This window comes from Phyllostomus discolor, chromosome X (genome assembly GCF_004126475.2).
Source record: "Phyllostomus discolor isolate MPI-MPIP mPhyDis1 chromosome X, mPhyDis1.pri.v3, whole genome shotgun sequence".
In the NCBI taxonomy this organism is placed as follows: Eukaryota; Metazoa; Chordata; class Mammalia; order Chiroptera; family Phyllostomidae; genus Phyllostomus; species Phyllostomus discolor.
Window position 1 is genome coordinate 15,672,127 of NC_050198.1, and position 22,075 is coordinate 15,694,201.

The 22,075-nt window shown below is 42.4% G+C and overlaps 1 protein-coding gene across 1 annotated transcript; it reads left to right on the plus strand.

Annotated features, from left to right (window-relative positions):
- Positions 1 to 18,038: 18,038 nt before the first annotated feature.
- Positions 18,039 to 19,086, plus strand: LOC114505618 (melanoma-associated antigen B3-like). Its single transcript, XM_028523436.2, has one exon. It carries the CDS (start codon positions 18,127 to 18,129, stop codon positions 19,084 to 19,086), a length of 960 nt encoding a protein of 319 aa, XP_028379237.1. The 5' UTR covers positions 18,039 to 18,126.
- The last annotated feature ends 2,989 nt before the right edge of the window (positions 19,087 to 22,075 follow it).

A 22,075-nucleotide genomic window follows, 5' to 3' on the forward strand; every position in this document is an offset into this window, starting at 1 on the left:
CACTGTTGGTGGGAATGCAAACTGGTGCAGTCTCTGTGGAAAACAGTATGGAATTTCCTCAAGAAACTAAAAATTGAATTGCCTTTTGACTCAGCAATTCCACTGCTGGGATTGTACCCTAAGAGTACTGAAACACGAATTCAAAAGAACCTATGCATGCCTATGTTCATAGCAGCACAATTTACAATAGCCCAGTGCTGGAAGCAGCCTAGGTGCCCATCAGTAAATGAGTGGATCAATAAACTGTGGTACATTTACACAGTGGAATACTATGCAACAGAAAGAAAGACGCTCCTACCCTTTGCAACAGCATGGGTGGGACTGGAGAGCATTATGCTAAGTGAAGTAAGCTAGGCTGTGAAAAACAAATACCATACGATCTCACCTATACTATACGATCTCACCAGACTAGGATTGGAGAGCATTATGCTAAGTGAAGTAAGCTAGGCCATGACAGACAAATACCATACAACCTCACCTATAAGTGGAACCAAATTAACAAAACAAGCAAGCAAGCAAAATATAACCAGAGACATTGAAATTAACATCAGACTGACAGTAGCCAGAGAGGAGGGGAGAGGAAAGGGAAATAACATTGGAAAGATGGGAAAGGGTCATAAATGAATTTGTATAAAGGACCCATGGACAAAGCCAAAGCGGGGTGTGACTAATGGTGGAAGGTAGGGGTGAGCAGAGCAAGGGAAAGTGGTGGTGGGAAAACGGAGACAACTGTATCGAAACACCAATAAAAAATGTTTTTAAAAAGAAGATAAATCTCAGTGAGAATTAATGCATGACAATAGAAAATAAAAAATAAAATACTTTAATATGAAAAAACAACAAAAAGAAACCACCCACAGCCACTGTCTGCAGTATAACTAGGAGACAGAGAATGCTACAAATCTCAATTTACACAGAAGAAGGAAAATGCAAATCTGGAACCTGTAGAGCCAGCCCTGAGGCCCCTGCTGGAGCTGAGAGTCAGGTAGAGAAAGCTTGGAAAGAGGAGAGACAGCAGGGTCCAGATAGAATCATTCCCAGCAAAAAGGATGCTCTGAGAGGATAAACAATAACAAAGGTCTTTAACCTGCTGGACCAGAACACCACTACTGCGGAAACAACAGGAGAAGATTTGAAAGTGCACAGGTCTTGGAAAAGTACTTTTTGGAAGAAGAGAGGTGTCCTTGGAACTTAGGTAGTGGAGTAGAAGAAGGAATAGAGTATGTGAGATTTCAGTTCATCTGATAAGGAGAAGCCCTCCTCCCCAAACAAAAATACTATCTGTTTTAAAGAAAGTACACTTCACTATATTAGTGGAAGACAGGGCTCTTGAACTTCTAAGGAACCCAATGAGCCCCTCCAAAACCTGCCACTGTCTACACAGAATCACCTGTTATTGTTGGTCTAGGAAAATACAAGCTAATTCAAAGTTAAAATAGCAGATAACATCTCCACAAAGTTACTATAATACCTTGGAAAATGAGAATCAAAATATTTTAGCGAGTGAAAAGTCTTCCCTCCAAAAAACTACAATGCAGAAGAAAACTAGCACAATCCCTAAACTGAATTAAGTGTTCATTTAAAAAGCACTAACATGTATTTTTTTTAAAAATCTTTGCAAAATAGGTGAAGGGAGTTAAAAGTACAGACTTCCAGCTATAAATAAGTTTTGGAGGAATAATATATAGCATGGTGACTATTGTTTATAGTAATATTGTTAATAATATTGTGTTATATATTTGAAAACTGCTAACAGCATAGATCTTAAAAGTTTTGATCATGAGAAAAAAATTGTAATAATGAGTGTTCGTGGATGTTAACCAGACTCATGGTGATCATTTGGCTATATATGTGTGTACATATATGTATACATATAAAATTATTGTGTTGTGTACCTGAAAAAAAAAGAAATGAATTCACAGACATAGAGAACAGATTGGAAGTTGGCAGAGGCAGGAGTGGAACATGGGTGAATAGGATAAGGTAATGAAAAGGTACAAATTTTCATTTATATAATGATAGGCCCTGTGGATGTAATGCACAGGATGAACAGTAAGAAGTAATAATACTGTATTAGATGTGTGAATATAGTCAAAAGAGACCTTAAAAGATCTAATTTTAAAAAGGAAAAATCAATAAGAAGCTGCAGGTAGACACTTTTCAGTGTGGATTTGTTTACTTTATAACAGAATAGCTGGTATCTGTAGGTCGAAAATCTTACATCGCTGCAATCAGTGTATCTGGTAGCTGTGTTCTCACATGGAGCTCATCAGCTCCTTCCAATGCCATGCATGTTTGGAGCAGAATTCACTTACCAGAAATTTAAAGACTGTGATACCCATTTGCTTGTTAGCTCTTGGCAAGGTGTCATTCTCAGGTCACTCTTAGGTCTTACCTATGCTATGCAGCTCCTTCCATCTTCAAAGCCAGCAATGGAGAACCCCCCTCCTCCTCTTTGGATTTCTCCAGCCAGGAAAACCCTGTTCCATTTAAGGACTCACATCATTAGATCTGGCCAATGGAAGATACTTTAAGAATATGAGATTTGGGACCTCAATTTCATCTGCAAAATCCTTCATAGCAGCACCTAGGCTAGTGTTTGATGAATTTACTGGAAGAAGATGTATGTACACCGGGAGTCAGGAATCCGGTAGGTGATCTTGGAATTCTGACTGCCTGTGTCCTTGAGGTATGGTGGTTATGTTTGTAATCAAGAGCTTTAGCCTCATATCATCAGAGAAATGCTAATTAAAACCACAATGGCATACCATCTCACACCTGTCAGAATGTCTATCATCAATAAATCAATAAACAACAAATGCTAGAGAGGATGTGGAGAACAGGAAACTTTTTTGCGCTACTGGTGGGAATGCAGATTGGTACAACCACTGTAGAAAGAAGTATGGAGATACCTCAAAAAAATGGATAATGGATCTGCCTTTTGACCCAGCGATCTCATTTCTGAGAATATATCTGAAGGAACCCAAAACACTAATTCAAAAGACTATATGAAGAATTGAAGGTGGGAGGTGGGTGTGGTGGGGGAGAGTGGTGGTGGTATAATGGAGACAACTATATTTGAACAACAATATAAAAAAAAGAAAAAGGAAAAAGAAAATAAAATTAAAAATAAAATTAAAAATCAAACAAAAAGAAATATACACAACTCTATGTTCATTGCAGTGTTATTTACAGTTGCCAAGATATAGAAGCATCCCAAGAGTCCATCAATATATGAGTAAGTTAAACAACTATGGGACATTTACACAATGCAATTCTACTCAGCCATAAAAAAAGAAGAAAATTTTATCCTTTGACACAGTATGGATGGACCTGGAGAACATTATGCTAAGTGAAATAAGCCAGTGAGAGAAATACAAATACCATATGATTTCATTTATACGTGGAATCTAATGAACAAAATGAACTAACAAGGAAAAAAGGAACAAACTCATAGATGGAAAGTAGATGACAGCTAGTTGACAGGGAGGTTAAGGTATGGAGGGATTGAGCAAAATGGAAAATGGACATGGACAACAGTGTGGTGATTGCTGGGGGGAGAGAGGGATAAGGGCATGAAATGGTATGGAAAATAAAATAAAGATTAAATTTAAAAGAGTTTTATCCTCTAAAGGTAAATAATAGGATAATTATTGTTATTGATGTTTGCTTCAAAATAACCTGGGAGCTGATGTTGCATATAGATGAAACAAAATTGACTGTGTGTTGATTTTGCTGAATCTGGGAAATGAGCGCATGGAGCATTCATTACATTGTGTTCTTGCTATTGCAAATGTATAAATTTCATCACACAAATTATCCCTAATAATATCATTACACACTAAAACAAAACTTCCAAAAATATGTTATGAAACAAGTAAAACTATTATTTAGGTGAGGGAAGGTAGCTGAAAATTATTTAATTTAGTATTAATTACTTTAAAATATTACTTAATTCCAATATTACTTAAAAATTTGATGCAAAAATACTGAAAATGTGAACTTGCAGAATTTGACAGTATGTAACAAAACTATCCATTTACCTGTTACCCAGTAATTTTACCTTTTTAATATTTATCCTGAATACACATCCACAACAATAGGAAAACACATACATGCTCATCAATATATTGATCTTTTGTTTTTTAAAGATTTTATTTATTTATTTTTAGAGAGGGAAGGGAGGGAGAGAGAGAGAGAGAGAGAGAGAGAAACATCAATGTGTGGTTGCTGGGGGTCATGGCCTGGAACCCAGGCATGTACCCTGACTGGGAATCGAACCTGCGACACTTTGGTTCACAGCCTGCGCTCAGTCCACTGAGCTATGCCAGCCAGGGCTAGTATATTGATTTTTTTAAAACCATCTTATATCCATACTGTACTAAGTACCTATAAAAATGAATAAGTATGATCTTTGTAGATTGATATGATGTGCTTTCTTATATATACATATAATGGATGAGTTTTTGCATAAGGTCCTTGACATCATGCTCACTGTCCTTCCATTTCATTATCAGAAGGTTTTGAGAGATAAAAAGAGAGAACCTGAATCAAAGCTGCAGCCAGGGCTTCCCTGCTGCTCCCAAGGCCAGTTTGCTGTCCAGGGCATGTTCTGAAACTCCTCCCATCCCTAGTGAAGTCTGAGGTACAGTCTTCACTTTTTGGTTAAAGAAAGCAGCTAGTCTTCTAACTAGTGAGAAGCCAAGGTGGGGCACTTGGGAACACAGTGCATAACATCTCTGTGTTCCTGTACAATATGGGGAAACTGGAGATTTGTCTTTTCTCTTTTTCTACTTTAAATGTTATTACTTTCAAGTAGAGGATTATTTACCTCTGAAACCTAAGTTTATGAGTGTCATGTATCACACATTTACTGGAGATTATCAGGTTGAAAATAGGAATTTGGCTCTCATGTAACAAATTGAAAATCTTTGGATACTTTCCTAATATTCAAAACAAGATAGCACAACATTGGAATATGGATTTCTGTGAAAAAAGAATTTACCCCACAGTAAAGTCTGCATGATCATGAGATGTGAAAAAAAATGACATGTAATTAATTCTTGGTTTGTTTCTTTTCAGTTTCTTTGTAAAATTGAAGTGTATGTATCTGGATTGGCTCAGCCTATTCAACAATGTAGAAGAAACTAAATCACAATAAGTTGACTTCTTGTACACTTACTCTTTATGTGTCCAAATATTAATTGAGCATCTGCTCATTTGAAGATTTCCTGACTGGTACTAGGAACATTAAGAAAAACAGACCCTACCTCAGCCTGCCACAAGATTTTAGAGTCTAAGAGCAGCTTTCATGTAAAGTACTTGGTGAAATGCTCAATCAAATCCAAAGAAACAGTAAAATGAGTGGGTTACAGGCAAGGAGGGAAGTTGCAGATGAAGGGTTTAGTGCAGATGCAGTAAGTCAAGGCAATTAGAGACCAGAAAAAGTGAAAGTCATGCAGTGGGAGGTAATTTGAAGTTCATGGTATGGTGGGCTAGATGAGGCTATGGTAATGGTGAGCAGGGGCCAGACCCTTAGATAGTGAGTATCAAAGTTGAGACACTTATTCCCGGAATGGAAAACTACCCTTACTAGTTACTTTGGAATTCTGAGTAAACCAGAGAGAATCACCACTTGGGAAAAGAATGGAACATATCCTATGCTCCTATCCCAGAGCACATGACCACAGTGCACAGACTAGTAGTTTATGACCAACATCTCCAGAGAATTTCTTTGAAATAAGGGTGATAACCTGTGATTGCAAACTCAGCAGCCATTGGCCTGACACTCTTTGTTGTGTGTCAGGGAGTCAGAGACCATTCTATTAGAATGGCATTCAGAATCTTTTGTCATGTTGTTGTTGTTGTCATTTGCCAGACTCTGAGAGAGGTGTAGATTTTAGGTGATGGCAAAATTAATAACGATAGTGGAGGTTTGTATGAAAGGGCAGCTAGGTTGGAAAAAATACTTAGACATTGAACCAATTTCTAATAGATTTTAGTTGTATTCAGCTGTAAAAACACCCCCACACTCAAAATATGGCCTAATGGGAGGACACTTACTCAGAGTTTCTTTGTAAAAAGCAGTTTGGATTGATTTGGTGTTCCATGAACTGAAGTGTCACACATTCTCATATATCTACTGGATTTTTTTTATCCTTTAAGCTGGGTATTATTTTCTTGTGTCATAATAATCCTAATCATGGACATAACAGACATTGTACAAAATATAAAATCTTTACAGGAACTGTGCTATGTGTTTTAAATACATAAACCACAATCCATGACCTCTACAAGGCAGGGTTTAACAAATCCCTACCACAGACACAGAAGCTGGGTCTCACAGAGTTTGCTAATGTATCTGGGGTGGCACAATTAATAAGTGACTGGACTTGGACTGGCCTCCCCAGTCTGGGATTGTCCAGAGCTCACACTAGTGCACTCCTTCCAGCTGACCATGTGTCAGTTAATTCACTAAGGTCTACTACTCCAAAATGTATCTCAAGTGACAAAAATTAGACCCTGTGACCAAAACACTGCATTGGTTTACCTAAGCAGAGCATTAAAAATACTCAAATAAATGAGAGACATGAATGAAGGAGAGAGCAGTCTTAATGACAATATAATCATTTACATATGCAAAATCAGATACTCTGAAAAGATTGGTTGGGGCTCAGAAACATTTGGTTTTATCCTTCTAGATAGAAAGTGGATGCTGGAGAACTTCCCTAAGCTTGGTTGGTTAAGAGAAAGAATATATCAGGTTTATTTTCTCTGACAGCACAGCACATGTCCTATGCACCAATTTGTGCTGCAGTTTCCTAATTTTACATCATTCATGGAAATGGGACCATTTTCTGCAGATTTGCAATAGGGAAACAGCTCATGTGTTTGCAGGGAAGTATTATTTCCCAGAAAGCCTTTAATCAGCATACAGAGGCCAACTTGAGGACTCCCTTGTCTGAGAACTGAGGAAACAATCACCCCCAAAGTTAGGGATCAATCAAAAGTCTAAGGAGGTTTACCTCAGTTCAGTAGAAGGGGTCTGAGGCTCTGACATACGGTGAATATCCTAGGGAAAGAAGAAAAGAAGGAGCCAGCCAAAACAGTAAGGTCCTAGAGTTGCACATCTGTTGTCTGTCTATGGAGGCCTCAAATGACCATGATCGTGTAAGTATCTCCCTGATTTCCAACTTGAAATTCTCAGGAAAGTGCAATACTAAAGTAACATGAGCAGAGTTAGAAAATGAAGGCTAAAGTTACAGGACTGGTCATCTGTCAATGTAAGGACCCCGAAGTAGACAAAGGGTAGCACCCACAGCATGAAAGGAGGTCTCACAAAATCTCCTGTGCTGTCATCCCTGGGAAGCCCTGGGCAGAAATGTCAGGCTGATTTAAGCCTGGGACGTTTCAGGGAGGTGAGGGCCTCAGTGTAATACAGGCAGTGTTCTTCTTGCAAAGGGAATGACTGAATCTCTAATAGGAGTCTACCTATGCAAATAACCTGAGCGTTATGAAGAGATGCACCAAAAATCAGAAGGGCCACAGAGAAACCAGGACATTCCTTAGCCCTGGGGAACCCAGAAGCACTACCACTGAGAAATCCATGCCTTCCACGTGGGAGGTCTCAGGGAGAGAAAGGTCTTGCCTAATAGGATCAAAGCCCAGCGCTGCAAAGGCAAGAGCCTTGCACATAACCGAGGAGAGGCGAGGACACTCCGCTAAAAGAGAGGATCACTCCTAGAAACCAAGAGCCTAACTGGGTCCCGCCCCTCCTGTCAGGCCTGTAAGGCCCAGGGCACACATCAGAAGCTGTCCATTTCAACTGCCACATGGAACTCAGGAAAGAGATCATTTTGTTTGTGTCTGGAACCACCCGACACACTAGAAGGATAAGCTGAGGTTCTGAAGACACAAAAGTGTGGACCCTGAGTGAAGACCTAGGGCCCACTGACTCCTAAGCAACAGGGTCCCCCAAAGCCCCGTGCGGGTCTCAGTTCTCAGGCACCCTGGACAGCCCCACTAGATAGGACCCACCCACTTCCGCTTTAGGGCGCGGGCCTTTCCGGTGCACGCGGCCGTCGTCTTTCCGGCTGAAGACGGTTTCGCAGGACGGGCTTCGAGTTGAGGTGAAGACACTGAGTGGAAGCTGAAGAAACCCAACCCTCCCAAAGCGAAGGTGGGCCCCCCATCCCTAACCTGCCGTTGGGCTCTGAGAGGCCCTGGCATAGTTGTGGGGCTCAATTCGGCCTCGAACATGTTAGTGAGAAGGCCTCCCTTGCTCTATGGGAGTAACCCAATTCGGCAGAAGGACCACCTGTAGGTCCGAACTGCTCTCAAGATGAGGGTCTGAGTGCTTAAGAGCCGACGTATGTCCCAAAAGGGGGCCACACAAAGCAACATTCCAGCCCTCAACTCTAGGAGGCACAGGGCAGAGTAGACTGAGAAAAAGCTAAGTGTCATCCGCTCTAGCGGTAACTGAGGGAGGCGAGGACTGTATCCGCAAATTCATAAACTCAAGAAAGGAGGCCGGAGCTGAGCTGGCAGTTTGAACTGGGCCCTCATTTCCTCTGGGGTGGTCTCGGGGAGGTGAGGGCTCAGTTTAGAGGAGGAAGGCCAATTCAGAAAGGGAGAGCCAGTCTCTAAGGGGATTCAGGGTTGCGACAGTGTGGGGGATGGGGTACCCTTCTCACAAAGTACAGGGTCCACCGGAAGTCCGGGCACTGTTTTCAGCCCTGGGATATTGGGCACGTTGCCGTGATGGTGATGAGTTGCACTCACTTCTTCCCAGGCCATCTCAGCGAGAGGACCAATCAGGTCAAAGTGGCATCCTCCCCTCATTGGTGGCAGGGTTTCATGCTATGCCATTTTTCGAGAGACCATTGATGACTGGGTATATGCTGCACTATACCAGTGAGACCACGGAGAATCCTCCCCATTTTCTTTGCCAGCAGACCTTAAGGATAAGTGTTGTGTGGGAGTGCGCATGAGTCAGCATTCAAGGGAAAGAGAGAAATGAGAGAAGTGGTCCCAGGTTGTCAGAGAAATCATGACGTTACCATGTGTCAAATTTAGACCTTGAATTGGGATTCTGTGTGGAACCAACTACCATATGTCTTCAACCTGCTAGCAACAGACCCCATTCTTGGGGAACCAGGTTTGGTCAGATAAGGTAACCTTCATATCCTCCAGTTGGATCTTGGGGAGGTTGGATATTCCTGTGAGGAGTTCTCTGCCAGAAACCCAGCTGAGTAATAGAGAAGGCTCAGCAGCCAGCCAGCCCTGAATAAAGGGAACATCAAAACGTCCATCCCAACCCTTAGCTGTCAGCCCAGGACATCTTAGAGATGGGTTATCAGATTGACCTTCCCCTACATTTCTTTATATCAGGTCTAAGGGAGGTGAGATCTTGAGTCTGTAAGTCTAGCCACCATTTAAAGAGAAGGCAGACACATCAGTCCTCACTAGCAGGCAAGGTGAGGAGCTCGACTGACAACTGCAGATCCAAATGAACTCAGGAAACAAATGAGTCCTCTAAACTCTCGGCACTGGGTGTCATGTGGTACACAGGTGGACTGAGGCTCTGCTCCAGCTCCTCCAGATCCTTCTCCTGGGTGTCAGTGAGTGTTGTGGGATCTGCCTAGGAGTAGCAGAGGGGAAGGTTCCTAGACCCTGGCCATGGTTGATGTGATAATATGGAAGATGAACTGAGAGGATCCCACATGCCAGAACAAAGGGGGCTACACTGACATCACTTACTGTCATTTGAGTAAAATCAAGGTAGTACTGGTAGTTTCCAGGGTAAGACTCACTCTAAAGTTTCTCTGCTTCATCTATGGGAATCCTAGGGGACAGACTGACCTGGCGAACAACAACCCTGTAGATTTCTAGTGTAGCACCCTCAAGGAAGCCTGCAGAGGCAGCCTTCAATAAAGCCAAGGTGGAATCTACCTGCTGAAGGTGTTCACATTTTCTCATTCTTTTTAATTATAGTTCATTGATTATACTATTACAGTTGTCCCAGGTTTTCACCCTTTGCCACCCTCCACCAGCATGCCCAACTCCTTCTAATGATCTCCCTACTTTGTTCATGTCCATTGGTCATGCCTATAACTTCTTTGGCAACTCCCTTTCCTATACGTACTCTTAACATCCCCTTGCCTATTCTATAACTACCAATTTGTACTTCTTAATTTCTTCACCTTTTTTCCCAAACCCCCAGACCCCCATCCCAACTCGCCATTATCCCAATCTTCTGCATATCTATGTTCCTGTTTCTGTTCTGCTTGTTGGCTTCATTTGTTTTTTAGATTCAACTGTTGATAGTTACATATTTTTGCCATTTTAATGTTCATGGGTTTGATATTTTTCTTAAATAAGTCCCTTTAACATTTCATATAATAATGGTTTGGTGTTAATGAACTTCTGTAGCTTTACCTTGTCTGGGAAGCACCTTATCAGCCCTTCCATTCTAAATTATTACAGGGTGTCGGTCCTTGCTTTTCATCATTTTGAATACTTCTTGCCAATCCCTTCAAGCCTGCAGAGTTTCTTTTGAGAAGTCAGCTGACAGTCTTATGGGAACTTCTTTGAAGGTAACTATTTGCTTTTCTCTTGCTTTTTTTGAGATTCTCTCTTTATCTTTAACCGTTGGCACTTTAATTATGATGTGTCTTGGTGTGGTCCTCTTTACATCCATCTTGTTTGGGATTCTCTGTGCTTCCTGGACTATGCTTCCTAGACTGGCATTTCCTTCAGCAAATTAGGGAAGTTTTCTTTTATTACTTTTACAAGTATGTTTCCAATTTCTTGGCTCTTTCTCCTCTTCTGGCACACCTATGATACGAATGTTGGTATGCTTGAAGTTGTCCCAGAGGCTCATTACACTATTCTCATTTTCTTTGGATATTTTTTCTTCTTACTGTACTGATTGGATGTCTTTTGCTTCCTTGTGTTCCGAATCATTGATTTGATTCTTGGCTTCATGCACTCCAGTGTTGATTCCCTGTAAATATTTCTTTATTTCAATTAGTGTCTCCTTCATTTCTGATTGCATCCTTTTTGTGCTGTTGAAATATCCACTGAGTTCCTTGAGCATCTTTATAACCAGTGTTTTGAACTCTGCATCTGATAGATTGCTTATGACCATTTTGTTTATTTTTCTGTAGTTTTGTTCTGTGCTTCCATTTGGGCCATATTTCTTTGTGTCCTCATTGTGGTAGCCTTTCTGTGTTTGTTTCTAATGTTAGGTAGAGCTGCTTTTACTCCATGTCTTGGTAGTGTGACCTAAAGTAGTAGGTTTCCTGTAGGGTCCAGTGGTATCCACCAAACTGGGTACTCAAGGTGTGCTCTTTTGTGGGCTGAGTACTCCTTCTTCTTGTAGTTGAGTCTTGATTGCTGTCAGCAGGTCAATGGGAGGGAGTTACCCAGACCAGACAACCGGTAGGTCTGGCTGTTTCCACTGGGCACCAGCCACCTCCCTGCATGGCTTGTGAATGTGTTTGGGTGGTAGTGTTCCAATGTAGTCTGTAGCTGTGTACTGGGTTTGCAAGCTCTGAGGTGTCCCAGGTGGTGCAGGCCAAGGTCAGCCACCACCCATGTTCTCTCTGGGGCCACTTGTCATAAGCTATAACACATTCTGCAGATGACAGCTGCTAGTGCTGACCCTGAAGCCACTCAGCAACAGGGACAGGGGCTGGGCTCAGCCGTTGCTTGTTTGAGCAGATTTAGGAAGGTCTGAAGCCTGCACCTAGCCCAGACATTCATATGAAAAAACCACCATTACCAGCTTGGGTGGGCCTGAAATTTGGAGGGGGTGGAGCCTTAGGTAATCTTTGGGTGAGGGGAGTGCTAACCATGTAAGTCAGGTTGGTGGAGTTCAGATATGGTGCCACTGCACTGTGGCTCTGTGTAGGAGAGGGCTAAGAAAAGGAACAATGGACACTGTCTGCAGCTCTGTCCAGGAGGTAACTGTCCTCCAGCTCTCACCCTGATGCCAGACACTTCAGTTCTTCCCCGTATGCCACTGGTGCCCTTTGAGGTTCTGCCCTGGTGCTGGAGCCCAAAGGGAATGAATCTGAGTGAGACCACATGCTAGGGGGGTGCCCTCTAAGAGGAAGTGCCTGAGATTCCCAGTTTCTTCTGCCAACTGAACCTCCACTGGGTTTACAGCCAGAAGTTATGGGGACATATTTTCCTGGCACTGGAACCCTGGGCTTGGGGGGGTCTGTTGTGGGGCTAGGATCCCATGATCCCAAGATATCCCTCCATTTTTATCTACCACATAATTGGTGTGGGACAAGCCCATTCCATGTCTCTGCTTCTTCACCCCTCCTACCTCTTAGGATGAATGTGGTTTCTTTAATTTCTCAGTTATCAGACTTCCATAGAGCTCAGTTTTCTGACAGTTTTGAGTGATAGTTCTGTAGTTTAGCTATAATTTTACTGTGGTTGTGCAAGAAGATCCTCATTTACCTACATCTCCATCTTGACTGAAAGTCTCCACATCCCTTCATCTTTTATCCACCAGGTGCCCAAATCACCTCTTTGTTAGCCCACACACCTGTTCGCTGGCCTGAACAACAGCCATCATGCCTCATGGTCACAAGAGTAAGCTCCATGCTCATGAGAAATGTTGCCATAACAGAGCTGAGACCCAACATCTTAAGAGTGCTCAGGCCACCACAGGAAAGGAAGGGGAAGCCACTTTCTCCTCCTCTTATATTCTGGTGGAATTCTCCCTTGACCTCCACTGGTGCTGGTCCTCTCAGGCACCACTGAGTGCCCCAGCCACCAGCAGTACCACTGCAGGTGTTTCATGTGAAAAATCTGCTGTAAAGCCCATGGGCTGTGCTGGTAAAACTAAAAATTCCACCAGGGCATCAGCTTCTACAAAGAGCTGTGGCCTAAATATTCTATCTCAGAAGGCAAATAAATTGGTGGAATATCTGCTCCATTGAGATAAAATGAAGGAGCTCTTCAAGAAGGCAGACATGTTGAAGATAGTCCACAAATGGTACAGGAAGGACTTTTCTGAGATTCTCAGGAAAGGTTATGAACACATGAACCTGGTCTTTGGCATAGAACTGCAAGAGTTCAAGCTCAATGGTAACTTCTACACCCTTACCTACAATCAAGATGACACCAGTGATGAGAGTTTGAGCAGAGGCTTGAGATTTCCTATAAAAGGGATTTGATGCCTATCCTGAGTGTGCTATTCTTAAATGGCAACTGTGCCTCTGAGGAGGAGATTGAAGAATTCCTGAATATGATGGGCATCTATGATGGAAAAAGTCACTTCATTGGGGGGAACCCAGGAAGCTTATCACTCAATATTTGGTGCAGGAAAAATACCTGGTGTATCAGTAGGTGCTCAACAGTGATCCTCCATTCACTGAGAAAAAAGGAAACTTTGCACACTGTTGGTGGGAATTTAAATTGGTACCGCCATTATAGAATACAGTTTGGAAGTTCCTTGAAAATCATTAAACTGGAACTATTACATGTTTCAACAAGGAAATGAGATCAGAATCTCAAAAAAATATGTCTGCACACCCGTTATTCACAATGGCCAATTATGTAAACCACCCACATATCCATCAACAGATAAATGGGTAAAGAAAATGTGATATATACATATAATGGAGTATTGTTTAACCTTAAAATTGGAAGAAATCCTGTTATATGAGACAACTTGAATGAACTTATACTATCTTATTTCTAAATGAAGTCAGTCAGTGACACAATGATAAATACTGCATGATTCCACTTATATGAGGTATCTAAAATAGTCAAACACATAAAACATAGTGTAGAATAGTGGTGGCGGGGGCTGGGTACAGGGAGAAATGAAGAGTTGCTGTTCAATAGGTGTATCAGTTATGCAAGACCAATAAGTTCTAGAGATCTGCTTTAAACACTGTGCCATATTTAACAATTTCCATTGTGCACTTAAAATTTTGTTAAGAGAGTATTGTCATGTTAAGCGTTCTTACCACAACAAAAATAATAAAGTTGCCTTGCTCTCTCCCCAACTAGAGAGTAACCTGATTAAGTGTAAATACTTGGAAGAAATAACTTATGTTAATGGGAGTGTAAATGGTAACGTGACTATAAAAAAACAATATAGAGTTGCCCCAAAATTTTCAGAGAACTATATAATTCATCAATACCACTTCTGGCTATCTATCCAAAGGAGTTGAAATTGGGATCTCAAAGAGAGATCTGCACTACCCTGGTCATTGCAACATTATTCACAATAGGCAAGAAATGGAGGCAACCTACATGTCCACTTATGGATGAATGGTTACAGAAAACATGGTATTACATACAATGGAGTATTATTCAGCCTTAGAAAGAAGGAAACGTTGCCATTCATAACAACAGAGATGAACTTAGAGGACATTATGCTACGTGAAATAAGCCAGACAGTAGAACAAGTACATGATACTACTTATATGAGGAATCTAAAATAGTCAAACTAGTAGAAGCATAATAGAATGGCGATTTTGCCAGGGGCTAGGAAGCAAGATAACGGGAAGGTGCTGGTCAAAGGGCACAAAGATTCTGTTATATAAGTTGAATAAGTCTTAGAAATGTACTCTATGCCATAGAGCCTGTAGTTTACAATGTATTGGATACTTATATATTTAGACAAAAGTATAAATGTTCGTCGTTCTTGTACTCCCAATGTAATACGTACATACATACATACATACATGAAGTAGAAGAGAAAACTTTTGGAAGTAGGGGATATATGTTTATGGCATAGATTCAGTGATGGTTCAAGGGTGTATACTTATCTCCAAACTCACCAAGTTGTATATATTAAATGTGTAGAGATTTATATATGTCAATCGTACCTCAATATTTTAACTTTAAATAGAGAAGATATTTTGTCTTATTTGAGGTTGTAGTCTCAGCACAGTGCCCAGGATATACTAGGCCAAAAAAAGAAAGAATATAAATAAGGAAAAGAATGTCAATCCTTGGTTTGCCTTATTGCTTCTAGTGTTTCCTCCTATAAAAGTGAAAATTATAGCCCCAGCTGGTGTGGCTCAGTGGATTGAGTGCCAGCCTGCAAACCAGGGGGTCACTGGTTCGATTCCCAGTCAGGACACATGCCTGGGTTGCGGGCTGGGTCCCCAGTGGGGGGTGCATGAGAGGCAACCACACATTGATGTTTCTCTTCTTCTTTATCCCTCCCTTCACCTCTCTCTGAAAATAGATAAAATATTTTTTAAAAAATAAAAATTATACACCTAGATTTGCTTAGAGAAATTAGAAATATAAAAAAGTAACTCCTAATAATGAGAATTCATGCTCACTTTCTGAGTTTATTTCCCAATTACTAATTAAGAATGAAATCTTTAGAAGAATTCATGCCAGTACTCAGGATGCCTTCAAAAACAAGAACAAAGGCAACAAAATTAAAACCCAGCTCCTGCCCACTGAACTTTGAAATCTGGGCTTGCTCTCATATGAAAAAGATGTTGAGATATACTCTAAGACTTAACAAACAAGTAAAAAGAAAAGTTAAAGAACGGACAAGGTTTGAGTTCAAAGCAATCAAATGTAAATGCAGTGAGACAAGGTAATTTGTAGTTTTACAAAATTGCAAATCCTTCAGTGAGGGGTAATATAAATGAGGATGCACGGTGGGCTAGGTGAGGCTATGAGAGTGGTGATCAAAGACTGAACCCTGACTCAGATGGAGGACTTTGTCAGAGATGAAAGATAAGCCTGCAATTCAAAAATATTTAACATTCACTTTGGGATTGTGGGTAAACCAGCAACATTCTCCACCTGGGGTTGGGATGAAGTTGCCCCTTGCTGTCTTCTCAGTACAATTGAACACAGAGCCCTTAGTACATGTTGAATGCACATCAACACTTAGAAGTTTCTGAACAATAAGGTTGAAAGTTTCTTGCGGTGGGATGCCCAGTATCCATATGCTGGACTGACACTATTTACTCTGGGATGGGTAATCAAAGACTGCTCCATTAAAAGGGCTCTCAGCTAATATATCTTGCATATAATCTAGCGAATGTTAGGCAGGGTCCTGATTTGCACTGGTGGTTAAATGAATAAGAAAATAGTGGTGATTAAAATGGAAGGGCAGCTGAGAGGAAAGATACAAGTTATTGACAAAGTTCCAAGAACTTTGAGTCATATCCAAGGGTGACAGACTCTCCCACAGATGATATATTATATCCTCTGATGAGGATATATTAAATAATTATCTTTGCTAAGCAGCATTTTGGTTGCTTACAATTTCTCTGTCTTGAAGTTTGGGAATATGCTTGAGGTAACTAGACAAATAAGTGATAGGGCTAGCACAAGGCTTCTGATCTGAATTCCTCTAGAGCCCACACAGTTCATTCCACTCCTCTCTGTTTAAAGTAGGCCTTATACTCCTTAATGTTCCAAAATGTATCTCAGAGAATAAAAATAAGGCCGTTTTGCCCTAAGAATTGGATTGGAATACATAGCCAAAGCAACTAAGAACTTCATGGGAAATTCAGTTATGCAAAGAGAGGAGAAGCAGATATATTCAGTGATGATATGATCCGCTCCATGCACACAGATAACTTCAAAATCAGAGATCTCATAGCTGTCCTGGAGAGGTCCTTCGTGTTAGTACCTAAATCAGTTAAAACAGAGGCCAAAAGGCTAACTCTGACCATTGAAAAGAAGGGTAGATCAGCATCATTTTTTTCTGGCGCTCCAATTTTTTTTCCTTAAAAGTAAAGTCTCAACACTGGTCTGAAGTCCAAGGTGGGACTCTGAGTGTGGACTGCTGAGTCCACACCCACTGCCAGAAGAAAAGTGGCCCTAAAGGTCCGTCTGAGATCAACAGTGGGAAGTCTCTAAGAGCACTCTGGCTACATTCTGCCTGGGCAGTCTCAAGGGGGGAAGGCCTTGATCTAAGACTCTTGCTCTGATTCTTCAGATCAAGGAAACCTCAGCCCTAACTAGAGCCAAGGGGAGGGCCCTGGGAGGCAATGAGGCAATCTCTTCCCATTAAAGAAGAAAACACAAAACAGCACCCCTACTCTCAGTTCTGGGAGTCTCCAAGAAAGGGTATCATTTGACAGGACCTGATTTCCCCTAGAAGCTCACAGAGGTGAGGGCTGTGTTGGGAGGCTGGTGAACTCATCGGAGGAAGGAGCCTCTGGCTTGGGTAGATATCAGATGAGGACCTAAGTGAGGACTTAGAGACCACCAGAACCTGTTAGTGTGAGCCACCCCTGTCATTTCTATCTGAAGAGTCCCAGACAGGTAACTGTGTTAGACTCATTGGGTAGCCTCAGTTATGGAGAGATGAGGCCCGGGGGGAGGATCCTGAATAAAGGCTGCTGGTAGCACTCACCCTCCTACCAAAAGTAGAGGAGAACAGAGGGATGACTCCTTGCTTGCAGTACAGAGACCAGGCCTGGGAGTCAGGTACATGTGAACCCTCTTTCATTTTGATGATATTGTGTTCATAAGAGCCTTTCTAAGCATAGGGATATCAGATCCACAGAGGCAAGTGTCCAAGGCCTTACCTAGAGTGAAGGTGAGAACCCTGAATGAGGATTTAGGGTGCCACCATGCTCAGCACAATGAGTCCCATGGAGATGACAGCAGTGGGTATCCCTTAGTAAGGGTGATGGGTTGAGGTGTCCTTTCGGATTCTCTTAATATGCCAAGAAGATGAGGACCTGGATTTTATGTGTAAATGTAGATCAGCGAAGAGGAGGGTGCCAGGTTGTGCTAAACGTGGATATGGTGGTCTCAAATGGGAATGGAAGAGACCCCATACTCCATAGCAGAAAAGGCTGCACAAAGACAAGACCTGCCTGCTTCTGCTGTCAGGCCTAGGAAGCAATGGGCAGGCTGCTCAGCTGCAGCCTGAGGCTCACTTTAATGGTTTCCACATGGCTTTCAAGGGACAGGTTGGCGATAGCAGGGGCTCTGTAGGTGCCTAGAGCACTTCCCTCCAGGAAAGCTACAGAAGTTGCCTTCTTAAAAGTCAAGGTAGTATGTCCCTGATAAAGTTGCTCAACCCATTCATGTTCATTCCTCTCATGCCCAGGTTGCCTGCTGACCCACCTGCTCTCCTGACTACTGTCCTTGACAGTCATCATGCCTCAGGGTCATAAAAGGAAGCTCCACATCCCTGCAGAACACCACCAGGCCCAAGGTGCAACCCAACATCTGGGGAATGCCAAGGAGGAAGCACTGGCCTCCTCGTCCCCTCCTCCATCTGAAGCTGCCACACAGAAGCAGCCTGGTGCTAGGTCACATAGCCCTGTCAAGTGGCTTCAGAGAGCCCTGTCCACCATCACTAAGTCTGCAGATGTTTCGAACACAGGATTATCTGAAGGAGCCAACTGCAAAGTGGAGAACAATCCAAGTTCCTCCAAGGCCCCACCTTCCATGACGCAGTCTCAGAGAGAACATCTGACCGAAATGGCTGGTATGGTGGTGCAGTACCTGATGCAGATGTATAAAATGAAACAGCCTATTAGGAAAGCAGATATGCTGAAAATTGTCAGTAAAAAGTACAAAAATCACTTCCATGAGATCCTCAGAAGAGCATCTTTCAGCATAGAGGTGGTATTTGGTGTTGATTTGAAGGAAGATGATGCTTCGCAGCATTCCTATTCCCTGGTCAGCAAAATGGATCTCCCCAACAATGGGAGGGTGAGTGGCGGCAGCAGGGGATTTCCCAAGACTGGTCTCTTGATGAATATTCTGGGCATGATCTTCATGAATGGCAACTGTGCCACTGAGCAGAAGATCTGGGAATTCCTGAACAAGATGAAAATATATGCTGGAAAGAGACACTTTCTATTTGGGGAGCCAAAGAAGCTCATCACCCAAGATTTTGTGAAGCTCAAGTACCTGGAGTACCGCCAGGTGCCTGACAGTGATCCTCCACATTACGAGTTCCTGTGGGGTCCAAGAGCCTGTGCTGAGACCAGCAAGATGAAAGTGCTGGAGTTTTGGGCCATGATTAATGAAACCGACCCCAGCGCCTTCCCATCCTGGTATGAAGAGGCTTTACGAGATGAGGAGGAGCCCAGGCCACAATTTCCCTAAGGACTGGCTCCAAGGCAACGGCATGATCCATTCAGGGCCATGTCCAGCAGCTGCTCCCGCACACGGTGAACTTGAGTCCTATTCTTCAGTTTGTGGTTGAAGAGAGCAGTCATTGTTCCGAGCAGTGGAGAGCTAGATGTGACTGAGGGAACACAAGGTATGATCCCTTAGTGTTCCTATTCTGTGTGAGCGATTTGGAGATTTCATCTGTATTTTTAGTTTGTCCTGTTTTTTCTAATATATTTTATTGATTAAGCTATTACACTTGTCCCATTTCCCCCATTCACTCCCCTCCACCCTGTACACCCTGTCCCACCCACGTCCCCCACTTTAGTTCATGTCCACGTGTCATAAGTTCTCTAGCCTCTACTTTGTCCTGTTTTTATTGGATTTACTCCTAAATAAAGGTTTATCTGTGGTTCCAATCTAAGTTAATTATATTGGCCACACTTGTTGTTTATTTGGTTAAACAGAGATTTCCTGTTTTGTACAACAAATTGGGGAAATTTTTTCATGTTGTTAAGTGATCTGGTGAAGGTTAACATGCATTTCCTTCAAAAAGTAAAGACATAAAGCAATATAAAATAGAGAATGACTAAATAGTGATAAAATACCATTGACAGTATTGATTTCAAATCCCTTTTAGTCTGTTTTATAAAATTATTAATAAAAGCACATACTTAACTAATTCAAGAATGTCGAATTAAACTGTATAAATTAGCCTCCATGCCCACAGGCTGATTTAATTCCCCAAACAGTAATTGCATATGAAGGCTCCATGCTAATGCTGGGAGAGGTGAGAAGAAGAAGACCTAGCCACAGCCCCTAAACATTATAGCACTGACAAGCAGCTATCATATTGGGGAAGTGGTAATGCACAATGTAAGAGGCACAAAACCAATGAAACGACAGAGTAGGAACAGAGAAAGGGGGTTCCAGAGAAGATCAGTGAAGTGTAAAAGCCCCGAGGGAAGGCAGTGTTGGATCTTAGGAAAAGAAAAGTCCCTCAATAGGAGGGAATTTCATTTAGTTGTATGGTGGGTGAGATGATGCTGTGGAAATCGTGAGCAGAAGACAGACTCTCAGATAGGTGGCAGGACACATAGTTGCAAACAAAGTCTGGAAATGGGAAACTGCACTTAACAGTTACTTTGAAATTCCAAGTAAACAGCACAGAGATTACCCGGGGCAGGGATGGGACAGGTCCTGTGCTCTTGTCCCAGTGCAGGTGAACACAGTGTGCAATTCACATATTTTAGTCACGTGGTCTCCAGGGAATCCTTAAGAAATAAGTGTGATACTCCCTTCAGGAAGGAATGCCCAGAATTCACTGGACTGACACTCTGCTTTGAGATGGAGGAGTCTGAGTCTGTTCCTTAGAAAAGACATTTGCATTAAGTTACCTTGTGTATAATGTGGCCAACTCTAGGCAAGGTTACATTGTTCCTGGTGGTTAAACAAATGAAACTAGGAGCGGCCTAGAAAGAAAGGCAGCAGAGAAGGGCGCAAGACTTTGATCCTTGAAACATATTTTGAGAGTTTTCTGACACGTCTACTGAGGAAGTCTACCTCACACTAGTGGACATTGAATGACATACTCTAAGGGGGGAGGGGAGAATATGACTGAGTTCTCCTTGCTAAGCAGCATTTTGCTTGATCGGGTTTTCTTTGGCCTAGAGCACTGATATTCTCTGACCTGTCCCAGGTTAAAAACCCAATCTCAGTGTAGTGGGTTGAAACCCCAGGGGACAAATTCATGATGGTAGGAACTGGCATCCCTTAAAGTCAATACAATACAGATCGGGCACTTGGCATGCACTATATACCTTCTGCTGGCCCCTGAGATGGAGCTTATCAAACCCTTGCACTGATGAAGAGACTGAGGCTCGTGGCGTTTGCTAATGTGCCTGATTACATATGGCTGTTGAGAGAAAGGGTAGGAACTAGACCTGTGGCCTGAATTAGTCTGAAGTCTACAGTTTTTCTCCCCTCTCAAGCTGAGACCGACTTTGAGTCCATTCATTCACCTTTCTTCTCACTTCTCATAAATGGATCTTAGGTGATAAAAAATAAGAGGAGCCTGCCCAAGACTCTAAATTGAAAGCATACCAGAGTAATGAGAATTTTGAAATAATGGAGGCATGTGAATAAAGGAGAGGCAGAATATTTGCTGACAGTATCATCTACATATGCAAAATGAGTGCACCTCAAAATATCGGGTTCACAAAACCATTTTAGACAGTGTGTTCTGGGTAAAAATTTAAACCTACTCAAACATAAGTGACACAAGGTGCTGAGTCTAGCTGGAAAAGGAAGGAATATGTCGAAGCATTCTTTTTTCGTTAACATGACATCTGTCCTGGGGTCTGTGCCTGGGGTTACAACTCACTTTATTCCTGAGACAGGGAGCCATTCTCTGAAAAGTGTGCAGTTGGAAAACTCATCAAGAAGTTACAGAGATGTGGTCTTTACCAGAAAGGTTTTCATCAAGAAACAGAAGCCATAAGAAAGATTCCCTTACTGGACTGGGAAGAGCAACCTGCCAGGCAATTGTCAGCCTGTGCATCCCCTCACTTACTCTTCAGGGCTCTCAGGGACTAGTGAGACAACTCTAGGAGGATAACCCGAGGCCACTAGAGGGAAGTGTCCTAGTCTCCAACACATATGAAAGTGAGGAATGAAATCCCTGAATGAGGAATGAGGGGAGCACCCACACAGAACAGTGAGGCCCATAGATACCCGACTCGTCGGTCAGCCCCCAGAGTCCCGAAACAGCCTTGACAGGATATGCCTGAACCTGACTTCCCTTTCAGAGGTCAAGAAGGTAAAGACCTTGTTCTGAGGTTTGTGGATACTGGTGAGTAGAGGTAGGATTTCTAAGGCCTGCCAGGAGGAAGGCGAGTACCATGAAGAGTTCAGAGACCACCAAACTCTTCCCAGTGGAGACATCACCAAAATCTTCCTGTTCCATTGGCATGAGAGGTCCAGG

Coding starts and splice junctions, on each gene's coding strand:
- LOC114505618 (XM_028523436.2), top strand. CDS start 18,127: ATGCCTCAGGGTCATAAAAGGAAGCTCCACATCCCTGCAGAACACCAC.